The 17391-nt window shown below is 42.0% G+C and overlaps 1 protein-coding gene across 1 annotated transcript in view; it reads left to right on the plus strand.

Annotated features, from left to right (window-relative positions):
• Positions 1–17391, plus strand: part of RNF10 (ring finger protein 10) — a 33407-nt gene that overhangs the window by 8982 nt on the left and 7034 nt on the right. The window contains exons 2-12 of the mRNA XM_007093567.3: positions 2105–2301; positions 7528–7727; positions 8672–8762; positions 10020–10204; positions 10284–10420; positions 13234–13394; positions 14639–14764; positions 15021–15282; positions 15496–15629; positions 16592–16709; positions 16936–17037. Of these exons, the coding sequence (XP_007093629.2) occupies positions 2105–2301; positions 7528–7727; positions 8672–8762; positions 10020–10204; positions 10284–10420; positions 13234–13394; positions 14639–14764; positions 15021–15282; positions 15496–15629; positions 16592–16709; positions 16936–17037 (1713 nt within the window). The remainder of the gene's footprint in view (positions 1–2104; positions 2302–7527; positions 7728–8671; positions 8763–10019; positions 10205–10283; positions 10421–13233; positions 13395–14638; positions 14765–15020; positions 15283–15495; positions 15630–16591; positions 16710–16935; positions 17038–17391) is intronic.

Genomic DNA, 17391 nt, shown 5'->3' on the forward strand with positions numbered 1-17391 from the left:
TATGTAGTTCAGCACCCGAATAGAAAAAAATGGGGCAAAGAGTACAAACAAGCGCTCTTTACACAAAATACAAATGGTTAGCAGACTGGGAAAGTATTTGTTGGTACTCACCAGAGAAAGTCAAATTTAAAACAAATAATTTTGACCCTTCAGTTTAATAAAGTGTATTCAACTCTATTTTGTCAACATTGCAGTGACCTAGATGTTCTCTGTTACAGTGTTGTTAGAATATAAATGAATAGGTATAATGGTTCTAGAAAGCACCTTGAGGATGTGTAAAAGGTAATGCTGATCATACTTAACCTGCTGATTTCACAATGAGAATTTGACATCATACAGGTGTCTGTATAAAGAGGCTAACTAGCAAAAAACTAGAAACCACCTAAATGTACAGCAGTGGAGATTGGTTATGTTATACTGTAAGTATATGATAGACAGTGCAGCCATTAATCATGCTTTTGAAGACTAGAGGTAGAAATGTGTGAAAATGCTCATGGAGTAATAGAAGATAGTATATCCTGTGTGTCTGTCATTTTGTGGGAGACGTGGCAAGTATACAAAAATAGAGAGTAAAAGGAAATTATGCACTGTTTATAAGTTGGTATTCTATGCCTAGTGGCAAATTTATTCTTCCAAATTTCATTTAAAAAAAAAAAATTTTTTTTTAACCTTTATTTATTTTTGAGACAGAGAGAGACAGAGCATGAACGGGGGAGGGTCAGAGAGAGGGAGACACAGAATCTGAAACAGGCTCCAGGTTCTGAGCTGTCAGCACAGAGCCCGACGCGGGGCTCGAATTCACAGACCGCGAGATCATGACCTGAGCCGAAGTCGGCCGCTTAACCAACTGAGCCACCCAGGCGCCCCTATTCTTCCAAATTTCAACATCGAACATACGTTCTTACAACTGGAGGAAAAAAAGCAAGAAATATTTTTTAAAAGGACGTAATTTATGCTGATCTAATATGCTCTTAGAGCTCAACTTCTTTTGTCAATTTAATGGCTTCTCAGTTTGACCTCTAGAACATATGTAAATACTGCTTTGCTGTTATGCTTCTTGAATATATCTGCTAAGGCCTAGGCGTTGCACTATAGAATCTAGCTGTGTTATAGTAATTTAAGGAGAATTTTTTTTTTTAATTTCTTTAAGTTTATTTAGTTTTTTGAGAGAGTCAGAGACAGCGTCAGCAGGGGAGGGGGAGAGAGAGAATCACAAGCAGGCTCCATACTGTCAGCACAGAGCCCAGTGTGGGGGCTTGAATTCATGAAATCATGAGATAGTTACCTGAGCTGAAACCGAGAGTCGGCACGTAACTGAGCCACCCATGCGCCCGGAGAGTAATATCTTCTATCCTACTTTCAGATGAAATATTTTCCCCTAATACAGATAGGCTGTTCTTTTTTAAAAAAAATTTAAGTAGGCTCAACACCCAAGTAGGGCTCAAAATCATGACCCCCAGATCAAGAGTTGCATGCTGTACAGACAGAGCTAGCCAGGTGCTCCAGGCTGTTCCCTTTTCTATCACTTCATCTAAATGGACTTTTATAAGAGCAGTGGTTAAGTTGCGCAAAAAAGAGAGATACTGTGAACTATTTGGGTGGTTTGACCTGCATTTGTATCCCTCCTGAAGGAGGGACTGTTTAGGCTTCATCATTTAAAAAACAAAAGTAAGGGGCACCTGGTTGCCTCAGTAAGTTAAGCAGCCAGTTTCCCCTCAGGTCATGATCTCGCGGTTTGTGGGTTTGAGCCCCACGTTGAGCTCGATGTGTAGCTTGAACTTAGGATCCTGAGATCAAGAGTCACATGCTCTTCTGACTGAGCCACCCAGGATCCCCTATGTTTCCTTCCTTCCTTCCTTCCTTCCTTCCTTCCTTCCTTCCTTCCTTCCTTCCTTCCTTCCTTCCTTCCTTCCTTCCAGAGGGGGGGAGGGGGAGAGGGAATCCCAAGCAGGCTCCACCCTGTTAGCACAGAGCCCGATGTGGAGCTTGATTTCACAAATTGTGAAATCATGACCTGAGCTGAGTCGGATGCTCAACTGACTGAGCCACCCAGGCACTTCTCTGGGTCATTTCTTAACTAATTCTTTACATTTCTTGCTTTCAGATGGAAAGAACTCAAGTGGATCCAAGCGTTTTAATCGCAAACGTGAACCTTCCTATCCCAAAAATGAAAATTTTAGCAACCAGTCCCGTCGCTCCAATTCACAGAAAAGCAAAACTTTTAACAAGATGCCTCCACAGAGGGGCGGCGGCAGCAGCAAAGTCTTTAGCTCTTCTTTTAATGGTGGAAGACGCGATGAGGTATGGAATTTAGGAATGTCCTTTCTAGAACACAAGAAGCATGAACTCTGATTCCCCTGCCTCCCAGTTTATCAGTAGTTGGGGAGGAGGGGAGAAAGAGGTGAAAGTAAATAACCAAAGCAGTCTTGAGTAGTTGAGGATTAACTAGGTTTGGAACTTTGCCTCCTTTCTTCTCTTGAAAGTTGTGAAAATTTCTTTGGAGGAAGAAGACATCATCATCATGGGTTGTGAGAAATTATAGCAAGATACTATAAATGTACCCTAGATACTATAGATGGTACCTTTTATTATCACTCTTGAATTAGAGGTGCCTCTTGAATATTTAAGTAATACAATGACTTTAATGACATTTGCTCTGTAGTATCTATAGCAAATTGTAAGATGCTATATCCTTAGTCCTAGGTACTCTGATTTTAGGAGTTTCTTAGATATCCTTTTGGGAGTACATAAAGACTTCTGTACAAAGGAGTTCACTGTTGCATTGTTTGTAGTTGCAGAATCTAGGAAACGACCTAAATTAGCAAGGCATTGGTTAGATGAATTATCCTCCTGTTTGAATGTTCCGTACTATGTAACTATTACAAAATAAAGCAGATTTAATGTACTCATGGAAGAATTCATTCACCAAAAATTTTGTCCTCTCCTGTTCATCAAATACCACATGGGAGTTTGGCATACAATACTGAGTAGAACATTGTAACTTATATTTTAGTTTACGGAGAAAATAGACCATTACACAGTTGGCCCTTGAACAATACAGGTTTGAACTGCATTGGGCCACTTATGTGGACTTTTTTTTCTTAATATAAATACAGTGTCATAAATGTGTTTTTTTTTTTTTAATTGTCTTAAATAACATTTTCTTTTCTCCAGCTTTATTGTAAAAATATACTTTGTAATATATATAACATAAAATATGTGTTAACTGTTATTGGTGAGGCTTCCAGTCAACAGGTTATTAGCAGTTAAGTGTTTTGGGGAGTCAAAAGTTATACGTGTATTTTCAGTTGCGCCAGGGATCAATGCTGCTAATGCCTGTATTGTTCAGGTGTCGATTGTATAATAAATCCAAAGGTAAGTGCTTATTGAATTAACAAAAAGTAGATTGAGAGAATTAAAGGGATAGAGAGTAACAAAGAGTACAGTTTTGGAGGGTGACGAAGGAAGGCTACTTACTCTGAGGAAGTGAATTCGGAGTAGAGTTCTGAACGAAGCAAGGGAGCACACCATACAGTTTTGAGGAGGATGTCTTGGCGAGAAGGAATAACAAGTGCACAAGTGCAAGGAACCAGAGGTGGTAATACTTTTGGTTTGTTTGAGGTCAAACATGTAGGCTACCATGAGTGGAGGAGTAGAGAATGAAGCCAAAGAATAGACAAGAAGGGTCAGATCGTGTTGGGCCTTGTGGGATTTTGGATTTTGTTGAGCGAGATGGGAAGCTATTGGGGGTTTAAGAAGGGAAGTTCTATAATCTGAGTTGGGAGTTTTAAAGGAGAGAGTGGAACCAGGAGGCTAGTTAGGAGGCTGTTAAGATATTTCTGGTGAGAGTGATGGAAGCTTTGAAACAGCGATAGTGGTGAGATGCTACACATTGGGGTGATGTTTGAAGATAGAGCCAACAGGATTGTTTAATATGTTAGTTGTGGGGTCTGAGCAGAGAAATGAATGACTTTGAAAAAAAATGTCTTCAGTGGGAGCTCAGTTCAGGTACTGTATGCTGAAGTGGGGAAGATTTCAAGAGAAGTAGAAAGTTTGGGGGTGGTGGGGAGGGAAGGAGAGTTGAGATAAAGAGCTTCATTTTGGAAATATGCTATTTGTGTGGAGATGCCTACTGGATCTCTAAGAGATAGACAGTTAATGGAATCTGGAGTTCAAGGAGGAGACCCAGGCTAGAGAGCCATCTGCATACATTTGGTGTTGGCAGCTATGGAACTAAGTAAGTCCTGCAGAAAGGGAATAGATTCAAGGACTGAGGTCTGAGTCAGGATCATGAGGCACCAGCAAAAAGGGAGGAAGAGAACTGAAAGCCATTTGGAGAAAGTGGCCAGTTTTGCCCTCTACTGATAGGCTACAGAAGATTAAGACTGAAAGTGGACTAGTAGATTTGATCATGTGAATATAGGCTGTTGGCTTTGAGCTGCTTTGGTGGAGTGGTGAGGACAAAAACCGGATAGGCATAGCTTCAGAGAATGGAAGGATGGGAGGAAGAAACATCAAGTTCAGACAGTACTTTTTAGGGGCTTTGCTCTAAAGGGGAGTGGAGAGGTGAGGCAGTAGCTTGAGGGAATGTGAAGTCGAGGATTTTTTTTTTTTTTTTTTTTAAGACAGAATGGGAGTGGGTTAGGACAGAGTGATAGGGAGACACAGAATCTGAGGCAGGCCACAGGCTCTGAGCTGTCAGCACAGAGCCCGACACGGGGCTCGAACTCATAAGCCACAAGATCATGACCTGAGCCAAAGTCGGAAGCCCAACCAAGTGAGCCACCCAGGTGCCCCTGAAGTCAAGAGATTTTAAAGTTAAAGAGATTCAAAAGAAAAATACAGCATATCTCTGCTAATGGGATTGTCTTGTTAGGGGGCAGACATGCAGAGGACAGGGCGAGAATTACTGTAACAGTGTCCTTGAGTCCTTGAGGAGTTGTGATCCTACTGTACAAGTGGAGGAGTTGGCTTAAATAGGAGCTTTGCCAGTTCATCCTCAGTAACCAGAAGAAGGCAGAGTACTGGTAGGAGGACATAGGAATTCTCTTCTGATTGTTCTTATTGTCTCTGTGAAATATGGAAGGTGAGCTGAGAGGGGAGCCTTGGAAGCCTTGCAGAATGGCATTGTCTGGGTGACTGGGAGTTAAGTGGGTACAGAAAGGTAACAGGGTTGTGGTAGGGCTGCTTCAGTGAGACTGGTCAGTGTGGTGTGGTTGTGTTCTTGTGTGTAACTGTTTGGTGCTGGTGTGGAAATACATAGAGAGTCAGATTAATTAGGGGAAGGTTCTGCTAGGTGAGTACAGATGACAGAGAGAAAGAAAGGGGTTGTGGACCATAGGCTTTAGGTCAAGTAAGGAAAGAAAATGGAAGAGATGGGTTGGATCACTGATTTGGAGATCCCAGTAGGGGTAAAGAATTGTTGGAATCAGGACTGAAGGGAACAAGCTGGGAAAGGAGGGAGTTGCTGCTTGAATGTTGGGTGCTCAAAATTATGATGGTGGGAGATGTGTGGTTGTTACCCTTATGGTCTAGATTATAGAGCAGTGCTGTCCAGTAGAAATGCAGGCCACATGTATAATTTAAAATTTTTTAGGGGCGCCTGGGTGGCTCAGTTGGTTAAGCAGCTGACTTCGGCTCAGGTCATGATCTTGTGGTCTGTGAGTTCGAGCCCCGCATCGGGCTCCGTGCTTGCAGCTTGGAGCCTGGAGCCTGCGTCGGATTCTGTGTCTCCCTCTCTCTCTGCCCCTTCCCCATTCGCACTCTGTCTCTCTCTTTCAGGAGTGAATAAATGTTAAAAAAAAAAAAAAAAAAAAAAAAAAAATTTTAGTTGCCACATTCAAAAAGGAAAATGGTGAAATTAATTTTAATGTTTTTACCCAATATAGCTAAAATGGTATTTCATGATGTGGCATTGGCCACATTTGGCTAGTAGTGGTTGCTGTAAAGGATGGCACAGCTCCAGATGGTATGTCTATGGGGATTGGATTCCTGAAGTAGAGGACAAGCTAATTGGAGGAGAGGGGGGGTCAAGGAAATGAGAGGTCAGTGTTGGAAGGATAATCAGGAGTTGTGATGGGCAGTATCAGAGAGAGTGGTAGTGGCAGCTAGGATAATAGTGGGACAATAGAAGGTTGAGGATGTGGAGGATTTTGTTGAGTGAGCACAAGCTCTTATCTAATTTGGGGGCATTGGGAGTGGAAGACTGATGAGAGGACAGCAGTCCCATGGAGATGATTTTCCAGGGGATAAGAGGCAAGGGATGACCTGGAAGTGGTGAGCTTCCTGTGGTGAGTTACATGAACAGTGTGTGGGGGGGTTGTCTCCCAGGATCTATTGTTGAAATGAAAGGAAATTGTTTAATTGTATGTTTTGCCACTGTATTTAATCATAAGGGTCATATGCTGTGGTCTATATGCATAGGGTATCGCAAGTCATATTTGTTGTCTCTGGGATGGAATGTATCTTTCACCATATCCCTTTTTGTACTCTTTAGCTTCTTTATGATGTCTGTGCGGGTGCTGCTTACTAATTTCTAAATATGACTAAGCAGCAAAAGCCTTAAATTTGTATTTCCTTTGACCCAGTAATTCCTACTATACATTCAAAAGAAACAATGATAGGTGACCAAATATTTGTGCACAAAGATCTATCCCAAAATGTGTTTATCATAACATTATTTTATTACAGTGGACAAGCTACTAACAGTCTGTGTCTGACACAAGGGCATTATAGTATACCTGTATGGCGTAATGGTATATAGCCATTTAAAGTGACTATGTGTTAATATGACTCACATGGCAAAGTGCTTATGACATTAAATTATAAATTGGGATTAGAAAATGCACTGGCTGACTTATAAGTACTTTCCACTTCAATTTGGAAATGTTAAAAAGCCCCAACGTGATTTTTTCCATCTTTATGTGCAGTGGTATTTCTCCTCTGCTGATTGGGTTTATTTCTGGACACAGAGGTAGTCTGCCTACATGTTCTAATTCTGTCAGTTTTAATTAACAATGAATAGCAGTGTGTGTCTTAGACGGGAGGTCTCTGGCAGGATTCTGAAGCCCGTGGCAGTTAGCAGCTGCTTGCAAGCCGCCTCCAGAGTATAGTTCCACAGACTTGTTTTTGCCAGAAACAAACCAGAGAACAAGTAGCTAACAAGAGTGAAGGTCTAGGAGTCCTATGGGATTGTCAAAAAATTAATCCAGTAAGTAAATCATTGTGCTTCCCAGTAGCTAGACGACTTCATGTTGGGTTTAGTCATTTAATAAATAGTTAATTGCCATTTAGCGGGGCAGGCTAAACAGTTTAATTATATGTTAAAGGCTCTTGTCCCCCTTTCTATTCCCATCCAGATCTTAGGTAGACTTTTGTATTCACCTTTCCTAGGAAGATTGTTTACTTTAAGCTGTGTTTCGTTTAGTTAATATTTTAAACCATGTAGAAGGAGGGTTGTGCTGGTTTCTGCTATCAATCAGTGTCATTCTATTCTGAAATACTCTGATTCATTCTTATTCTCTCTAGGTAGCAGAGGCTCAACGGGCAGAGTTTAGCCCTGCCCAGTTCTCTGGTCCGAAGAAGATCAATCTGAACCACTTGTTGAATTTCACTTTTGAACCCCGTGGCCAGGCGGGTCACTTTGAAGGCAGTGGACATGGCAGCTGGGGAAAGAGGAACAAATGGGGGCATAAGCCTTTTAACAAGGAACTCTTTTTACAGGCCAAGTGAGTATGTCTACTCTTGGGAGGAAAGTGCAGTTGAGCCTCTGGGTGGTTCTTGGTGCTGAGAAGAAGCTTCTTTTAAACTGCTATGGGAGAGAGGCAGAAAGGGAGTTGATCTGGTTCTTTTCCTCCTCTCTCTTTTTGGGGGGCAGTGCAGGTGTCGAAAACCAGCTTTTCAAGTGGATGTTCTTGGTGCTTAAAAGAATATAATGCTTAAATAAATACATTGATTAATGCTAAAATTAAATAATGCTTTAGTGTCATAATGAGATAGTAAAAGTATTTGTTTTGGAATTGGACCCACATTTGAATTTATTTTGACCTTTGATCTTGGGTAATTTATTTAGCCACGGTGAGATTCATCTTCTCCCTATAAAGGAGGAGGATTACTTAAAGGAGAATTGGATGATGGGTTGGAGTGTTTGGCATGGCATACGTTTGCTCAAATACTGATTCCCTTTTATTTCCTTTTGTGTGTCATTAGTTACAATGTAAGATTTGACCTTGGATCTAGACTGAAGTAACTGGTTAGTACTTTATATAAATTCGTAATCAAATGACTGAGCGAGAACAGTCTTTCTGCTGCCTTGAAGACTAGCTGTGTGCCATGGTTTCTCAGAGGGAGGGAGGAAATCTGGCTTCCTGCTGATTGATAGAGCTGCAGTCTGGGTTAATTTTAGCTCAGGGGAGGCCTGCAGGGCCTTGGCTAGGCTTGGAAGCAGAAGAAACAGAGTTCATGGATTTAGACTCCTACTTGGCAAGTCTTTGGATTCCCTCCAGAGCTGGGGCTCAGAACTGAGGCTGAAGTCCTAGTTCAGTGCTTCACAAACCATGGCTGCTAATGGCCTGTATTTGATTTCTAAGTGAAGGAGTAATGAGTTTCTGCTGAGGGCTTGTTGGTGGCTTTTGAGAGTCTGCCTTTTCCCTGTCCTCTTCCCTGTTTCCAGCTGCCAATTTGTGGTGTCTGAAGACCAAGACTACACAGTTCATTTTGCTGATCCTGATACCTTAGTCAACTGGGACTTTGTGGAACAAGTGGTGAGTAGCTCGGCTAAGCTTATAAACTGTTAGTGGGAGAGAGAACTAAGGAAAGGAACCATGGTGACACAGCAGCTGTTGGCTGGTATCACTGTTGATACCTTTTTTCTGCATGGCCTCACTGTAGAGATAAGTCCCCCAGAGATGAGTCCTGGTTTCTCCTGGAGTTCATTTTGTGCTAATTAGCACTAGCCTGCAGGATTGGGGAGTTGGAGGGCTCTCATCAAAGGTTCTATCTCATCAAAGCAGTTCTATCTACCGCCTCCTTTCTCCTGGGAAGAAATAACCAGAGAAATACATGAGGCACTCTGGTTACCTTCCTGACCTAGGGTGGGCTCATTGCATGAACATGGCTTCATCGGTAGCCATTTGTAGTAATCAATATCAAATTAGGCCTCAGTCTTGTGGCACATGAGTGAGCCACCAGGTACACTACTCTCTAAGCCACTGCTGCAGTTTGTTTTCTGTTGAAGTAATGAGTTCTGGGTATTCCTTTGCTGCTCTTAGGTTATAGGGATGTAAATTTTTTTTTTTTTTTTTTTTTTTTTTTTGAGAGCACAAGTGAGCCTGAGTGGGGGTGGGGCAGAGGGAGAGAGAGAATCCTAAGCAGGCTCTGTGCCTGGCATGAAGCCCAAAGGGAGCTTGATCATGTCAGTGGGCCTGACATGGAGCTCGATCCCACGACTGTGAGACCATGACCTGAGCATAAATCAAGAGTTGGATGTTTAACTGACTGAGCCACCCAGGCACCCCATACAATACTTTTCAAAGTGCTGGGTCTCCAAGCCTGGCTACTCATTAACTATGAAAATTGGTAAAAACATCAGAGAATGACAAGGCCTATGAAACCTAAGTTCTATATTTATTGGTTAAAAAAAAAATAGAGATGCATATAAAGTGTAGGTCTGATAGACTTCTCTATTGGAAATTATTGGTACATTACTTTTCGACCTTTTATAAGCCTTTGTGTACGTGTACGTATAAAGTTTCTTTTTATAAGTGGGATTATATATTGATTTCTGTTCCTTTTTCCTTTGTGGAACCTCTAAAGTACTTGTTATGTAGTTATTAAACCATTATTGTGATTTCCTTAACGATTTACTTAAAGTGTTATTATATACTTGCATTTTGAACAATTCTGTGAAGATGTGTTGAGTAGAGATGTTCAGGGATGGGGGTGGGAGAGGAGAGGCTTTAACTTTGACAATCCCATGTCACTTTGAAAGCAGTGTAACTCGTGGTGCCCTTTTGTTGCAGCGCATTTGTAGCCATGAAGTGCCATCTTGCCCAATATGCCTATATCCACCTACTGCAGCCAAGATAACCCGTTGTGGACACATCTTCTGCTGGGCATGCATTCTGCACTACCTTTCACTGAGTGAGAAGACCTGGAGTAAATGTCCCATCTGTTACAGTTCTGTGCATAAGAAGGATCTCAAGAGGTGAGAAGGAGACATTTACTAGGTTAGACCCCAGTCTGCTAACTTCTTGCTCTTTTACATCTAAATGTCCATGTTACAGTGTTGTTGCCACCGAGTCACGTCAGTATGTTGTTGGTGACACTATTACAATGCAGCTGATGAAGAGGGAGAAAGGGGTGTTGTTGGCCTTGCCCAAATCCAAATGGATGAATGTAGACCATCCTATTCATCTAGGAGGTGAGTTCTGTTAATTTAGGGGGTAATAATCTTGGGTACATCTTTTAAGGCTATCAAATATATCTATCTACTATCAAAATTTGAGCCTTTGGGCAAGCCATTTCTATCATTTGCAGGTCAGTTTTAGGATTTTAGTAGGTTAGAGGGGAGTTTACAGAGAGTGGTTTAACTCTTGGTTTCAGGTGTGGTTTAGTTATGTATTTTTTAATTTTTAATTTTGTTGAAATAGTGCCTGGCATTGTGCCCAGCCTTGAGGATTCCACAGTCAGCCAGACTGGCCACTTGTTGTCAAGAAACTCAGTAGTCTAGTAGAAGACACACAGAGAGGGAGGGAGAGACTCCCAAGCCTGCTGTGTGCTGTCAGCACAGAGTGCGATGCTGGGCTCAATCTCAAACCATGAGATCATGACCTGAGCCGAAGTCAAGAGTCAGACACTTAACTGGCTGAGCCATCTAGGCGCCCCTAAACTTTAAAAAATCTAAAACTCTTAAGAGAACATATAGGATAGTATCTCTGTAAATCCTCAGATAGGGATGGGTTTTTGAACCAGGCTGAAACCGTAGATCCTAGAAAAGAAAAGACAGATACACTTGATTTTATAAGAATGAAATCTGACAAGATTCCTTAAAGTCAGTAGGTGATTAACTAGGGGAAGATTTACACATTTGATACTAAAGATTAATGTCTGGAATATACAGGTGTTCTATAAGTTATATTAACAGTCCAGTAGAAGAATGGGCTAAGCATATGAAAGTATTTCCCAGAAAAGGATACTAGAATAACTTCCCAAGAATTAGGTTTAACTTTGCTAAGAGTTATGCAAATCAAAATCCCTATCAGATTGACGCAAAAAAAAAAGAAGAAAAAAAAAGACATTAGAAGCACTAGGTTTTTGGCAGGTGTAGGAAAATGAGTACTGTATACAGGGTGGCAATGTAAGTCAATACAGCTTTTGGGGGGGTGCAATTTGGTAGTATTTAAAATATGCACAACCTTTGGTCCAGCTTTTGTACTTAATATAAAGAAATTATATGCACCAAGGAATACGTATAAGGAATTTTTGTTACAATGTAATAGAAGCTGTCAATAAGCTAAATAAACGTTCCATAAGGAACTCACTCAGTGTTTGTTATGCTGTGGAACACAATACAGAAGGTAAAAATAGGATCTCTGTATTAACATACAAAAAAAATTTTTTTTTAACATTTATTTATTTTTGAAAGAGCACGAATGGGGGAGGGGCAGAGAGAGAGAGAGGGAAACACAGAATCCGAAGCAGGCTCCAGGCTCTGACATGTCAGCACAGGGTCTGACACGGGGCTTGAACCCAAGGAACCGTGAGATCATGACCTGAGCCGAAATCAGACACTCAACCAACTGAGCCACCCAGGCACCCCTCTGTATTAATGTTTTGAAAGAATTTAATACAGGTTGGATGAAAAACACAGAACAACTTAAAGTTTATCATTTATGGAAAAACCTTTGTTTTCTTAAGTGATTATGGATTTATAAATGTATAGAAAAAGATTTGGCAAATACGTATCACAATTTGTAAATGGTTATCTCTGGGCAGATACTAGGATCGGAGGGTGGGAAAACAGGGCATTTCAAGAGTTTCCCAAAAGTTAACATTGTCCTAAAGTTTTTAAAAAGTACAGAAAATATGGGGGAGGGAAGTAAACAAATCATCCATGGTCCTTTTACTCAGAGATATCCCAAAGTTGTAGATTATTTTCCTATTCATGTATATTTTTGCAAGATTGGGATTAAATTTTCTAGTTTTGGTGTCTGCTTTATATTCATGTAATGTAGGTATTTCTACATGTCACTAAATGTCATCTCACAAAACCATTTTTATTTAAAAATTTTTAAAGCTTATTTTTTTATCTTTAAATTTTTTTTATTAAAAAGTTTTTTTTAGTTTATTTATTTTTGAGAGAGAGCACAAGTTGGGGAGGGGCAGAGAGAGAGGGAAACACAGAATCTGAAGCAGGCTCCAGGCTCTGAGCTGTCAGCACAGAGCCCGACGTGGGGCTCGAACCCAAGAATTGTGAGATCGTGATCTGAGCCAAAGTCGGACGCTTAACCAACTGAGCCACCCAGGTGCCCCATTAAATAAACTTTTTTTTTTCTTTTTAATATTCATTTTTGAGAGAGACAGAGTGTGAGTTGGGGAGGGACAGAGAGAGGGAGACACAGAATCCAAAGCAGGCTTCAGGCTCAGAGGCGTCAGAACAGAGCCTGATGTGGGGCTTAAACCCACGAACCACGAGATCATGACCTGAGCTGAAGTCAGATGCCTAACAGACTGAGCCAGCCAGGCACCCCTGTTTTGTTTTGTTTTTTGTTTTGTTTTATTTCAAATATCTCTACACCCATCATGGGGCTCGAACTCACAACCCCGGGATCAAGAGTCGCATGCTCTTCCAACTGAGTCAGCCACGTGCCCCAGAAAACCATTTTTAATGTCTGAAAAATTCTCTTTAATGAATATGCCATCATGTCATTAACCGTTTCTTTATTATTGGACTTAACTGGTTGATGTAGCATTTTTTGGTATTACAGATGATAGGGTAATCAGTAGTTTGGCTAAAACATTTTTAGTGCGTCTTTGGTTTTCTTGGATTCCTTGTGTTATGGGGTCAGAGTTATAAACCTTTTATTTAAGGTCATTGCTAAATTATTTTTAGAAAATTAGCCTGATTACTCCATCTTCACTTTGGGGGATAAAAGCTGTGTAAATTCCTGTGTAGCCACAAGGTTGCAAAGCTCCGACTGTTGCATTTTTGTGATCTTGCTGGCTTTCTTGTAGATGAACCGCACAGCCAGTACTCCAAGTTGCTGCTGGCCTCTAAGGAGCAGGTGCTGCACCGGGTAGTTCAGGAAGAGAAAATAGCTTTGGAGCAGCAGCTGGCAGAGGAGAAGCACACTCCCGAGTCCTGCTTTATTGAGGCAGCTATCCAGGAGCTCAAGGTAGGATGACAGGACAGGATGGTGGGGATAAGTTATCTTGGTCCTGAATTTAAGATAACGCATAGTTAATGGCTAAAATAGCCAGTTTGCTCTGGCCGTTGGTGATGTGAGGGAATGGTTGACCTAGTGGTTTTTAAAGCACTCTCTGGAGCTGAAAGGAACAAATTAAAATCGTCTTATAACTAGTTGAGTCACTGGAGTCTCTTAGTCTTAGGTTAGCTATGTTCTTAGTTAAGCAAAGTAGGTTTTTTTCCTAAGGAAACACTTGGATTTATTTTTAGAGATGTTTTATTTGAGGCGCATTTTGAAGAGAGTGTTATGGCCTATCCAGCAGTCCCTAGTAATACCTGCTGAGGATTTTGAAGCAGGAAAAATTACCCAAATAGAGAATTTCCTGTGCTGTGTATCCTTACCAGGCATCAGAATCAGGGCATTGGCCTCCACCCTGAGATGTGAATTCAGTCAAATATGGGCTCCGTAGGCTTAATAATTTGTGTTATAATGAGTTCCAGACTGATTCTAATGTTCATCCTCAGACCATATTTTGAGAATCACTGATCTGTGTTAGAACAGTGAAAGCCCTTGTATCTTGAGTAATTGGCATGTGACAGGTCCTGTGTTAAGGTACTGTACTTACATTTATGTCACATGAGCTGCATATCCCGGTGTGAACTATCCCCTTTCACGGATGAGGAAATGGAGTCATGGGTTAGGTAATTTGCTTGAGGACATAATAACTAATACGAGATGAAGCTGGTATTTGAATTCCTGTCTTTCTGACTTCTGAGTCTTCCTTTAGTAGGTCCTGTGTATTTTGTTTTTAATTAAATGCAGAGCATTCGTTCAAGTGCATTTCAGAGAAGACGAGCTGTATAGAAGTAGAGCTGTCCAGGTTGAGATGGCAGTTGGCCAAACCCCTGCCTCCCGCACTGGGGCTCTTTCTTTAAGAGTAGCTTGTAAAAACTAGAGGACTAGTTCTGTGTTCTTGGTTTTTTTGTTCAGGAAACTTTTGTGTAGTATTGTCACTGTCAGATTGTAAGTAGAATACCATCCCATTTGGGTGTCAGGTGCTTTTTGCTCCCTGTTTCCTTGAAGGATTGAGGATTTTAAGTACTTTTCCTATTGGGTCTTGTTGCCTTTTAACTTTTGCTCCTGTTGAGAAAGGCCATTGTAAGCCCTTGCCCTACAAACTAAGTGTGTTTCTAGAAACTTAGCTTTCTCTGGTCTTCTCTCTGGTGGTTTAGACTCGGGAAGAGGCTCTGTCAGGATTGGCTGAAAGCAGAGGGGAGGTCCTTAGTGTTGTGCCTGCTCTGGAACAACTGGTGCTGATGGCTCCCTTGGCGAAGGAGTCCGTTTTTCAACCCAGGAAGGTGAGTGTGACCCCGTTACAGACTAAATGGCTGCCGTTCCTCAAGGCTGCTGTTGAGTTGGTAGGTGATGTTGTGAAATCGCCTCTCCATGGGAGAGGAGGGGGGACTATGAGTATTTCCCGTGTGCTTATTAGTTCTTTACCTAGGGATGTTAAATCCATGAATGTGACAGCTAAGAAAACCTTCCAGAGAACTTGGTTCATGTGTCTACCTTTGCCACATGTACTTTCTGTTGACATAGAATTTGTCTCAACAGGGTGTGTTAGACTATCTGTCTGCTTTTGATGAAGAGACCACCGAAGTTTGTTCTCTGGGTTCTCCTCGTCCTCTTGCTCTCCCTCTGGTAGAGGAAGAGGAAGCAGTGTCTGAACCGGAGCCTGAAGCCTGTGATGACTCAGAGTTAGCAGATGACAGTCTTGGAGAGGGGACCATTTGTACTGAGTCCAGCCAGCAGGAACCCATCACCAAGCCAGGCTTCACACACCTGAGTGGCTCTCCTTGTTACTACTTTTACCAAGGTGAGGGTTCCTGAGAGGAGGGCTGGGTTGCCATGGAGATGTTTCAGCAAGGTGGCCTGGCCTCTTAGCAGGAGGAGGTATTGCTGCTAGATGTGGGTGCTTGGGTCTGTTTTGCCTTTGGCCTCGGGGAGGGAGAGGCAGGCCTAGCTGTACGGGGGGCCCTGTCTTGAGGACTGGCCACGACTGTTGTGTGAGAGAGCCGCTTGTCTTCAGCGGAGGACGGGCAGCACATGTTCCTGCACCCTGTGAATGTGCGCTGCCTTGTGAGGGAGTACGGCAGCCTGGAGCAGAGCCCGGAGAAGATCTCGGCAGTAGTGGTGGAGATCGCCGGCTACTCCATGTCTGAGGTAAGGTCCTGCCTTGTCCCTGTGGCACGGTTCTGGAGTGTCATCAACCTGATCTTTTTTGATATGGGCCTGAGCAGCCCATGCTCACAGTTCTTCAAAGAGCTTAGCTTTTGTATTTAAGTCTATTTTTGTCACTGATTCTGTGCCTGCAAAGATTTTAGAGGTTAAATGGGGCTCTCTTACCATGTCGGGGTTCTGTTAGTCACCCCTTGCTCTCTGTTTTTAGGTTCATTTATTGTGGTTTGGGAACATAGATGTCTCCCACTTTCATTCAAGATGAGTTTGTTTTTCTCTTTTTCCTTATGGCTTGGGAGAAATGTCCAAGGAATCGAAGAGTTATTGGAGGCTCTATACTAGGTTATACAAGATTGAAACACCTTTTCGGCTTAACAGATACTATCAATTATTATCTGATAATTTATATATGCGAGGTTTTGCCCTTTGAGAGTTATCCTTATATTGATCACAAATTTGTTACGCTGTAAACTTTCCATCAAACATGCAGAAAGAGAATGGAAAAGAAAATTAAACTGAAATTGATGGGCTTTTTTTTTTTCTTACTGTTTCAGGCCAAGCTTTATTCAGTAGGGAAATCTGCTTTTTCCACCTTCCCAGTTATTAATTGTCAGTGGATCTCAGGTTTTTTGCCAACAAATACTCTTTATCTTCCCCTGTTCTCTCTCCTCAGTTGTGGGCTCCAGAAAATCAGAAACAGCTGATCAGCTTTAAATCATTTATTACCAGGCTTGATTTATTTATGTGCAGCACAAACCTAAAAACTGCTTTTGGTTGATCATTTACCTTATTGAATGTCAATTGACGGTTTCTGTTTGGCTTTGCAAAATGATGATACCTTGAGCACTACTCTTTGAGCCCCAAAGAGTTAGCTGTCTGGGATGGGAACCTCTGTCCTTACAGTTTGGCCTGGTGTTAGTTGAGTTTTGGTCCCTTTTCCACGGTAGGATGTTCGGCAGCGTCATAGATACCTCTCTCACCTGCCGCTCACCTGTGAGTTCAGCATCTGTGAACTGGCTCTGCAGCCTCCTGTGGTCTCTAAGGAAACTCTGGAGATATTCTCAGGTAAGAATGCACCCACTCTGCTTCTCTTTATAGTGAAGCTCAGGGTTTCTTCTGATTGGAAACCCAGTATGGGAGGAATTTAGGAGCTCTGTCTTGAGTCTCCATACCATACTCCATTCATCCAGGCCAGCTGCCTCCTTTTGTGGCCTTAGTGACTAGTCACCTGGGAGGAGTTAATGGCCAGGCTGTCCTTGGTCTGCCTGCTCACTGTCTGACCATCCCACAGATGACATTGAGAAGAGGAAGCGTCAGCGCCAGAAGAAGGCTCGGGAGGAACGCCGCCGGGAGCGCAGGATTGAGATGGAGGAGAACAAGAAACAGGGCAAGTGTAAGTTCAGAAACTCTATTAGACTAGTACAGCTGTGCATCCTCATGGAGATACTCAGTGCTTGGGCCCAGGAGCCAGACTATTTGGTTCACATCTCAGTTCTGCCACTTGTTTTTTGTTTTTTTGTTTTTTTGTTTTTTTTTTTTAGCTCTTAAATGTGAATCATGAGAGTACTTCGTTCATAGACTTGAGAATTAAGTGAATTACTGGGGGTCAAAGTTCATAGCTTTTAATAAGGAATGAGATTAAATTCATCCTTGGTATAGTAGGTGAGAAAACCTGTTCTGGGGAAGGCAATTGGAGATCTGCTGAATTTAGGGGATAATTGTCTCCTGTGTGTTCTGAATGGAACAT

This window comes from Panthera tigris, chromosome D3, assembly GCF_018350195.1.
Source record: "Panthera tigris isolate Pti1 chromosome D3, P.tigris_Pti1_mat1.1, whole genome shotgun sequence".
Taxonomy (NCBI): Eukaryota; Metazoa; Chordata; class Mammalia; order Carnivora; family Felidae; genus Panthera; species Panthera tigris.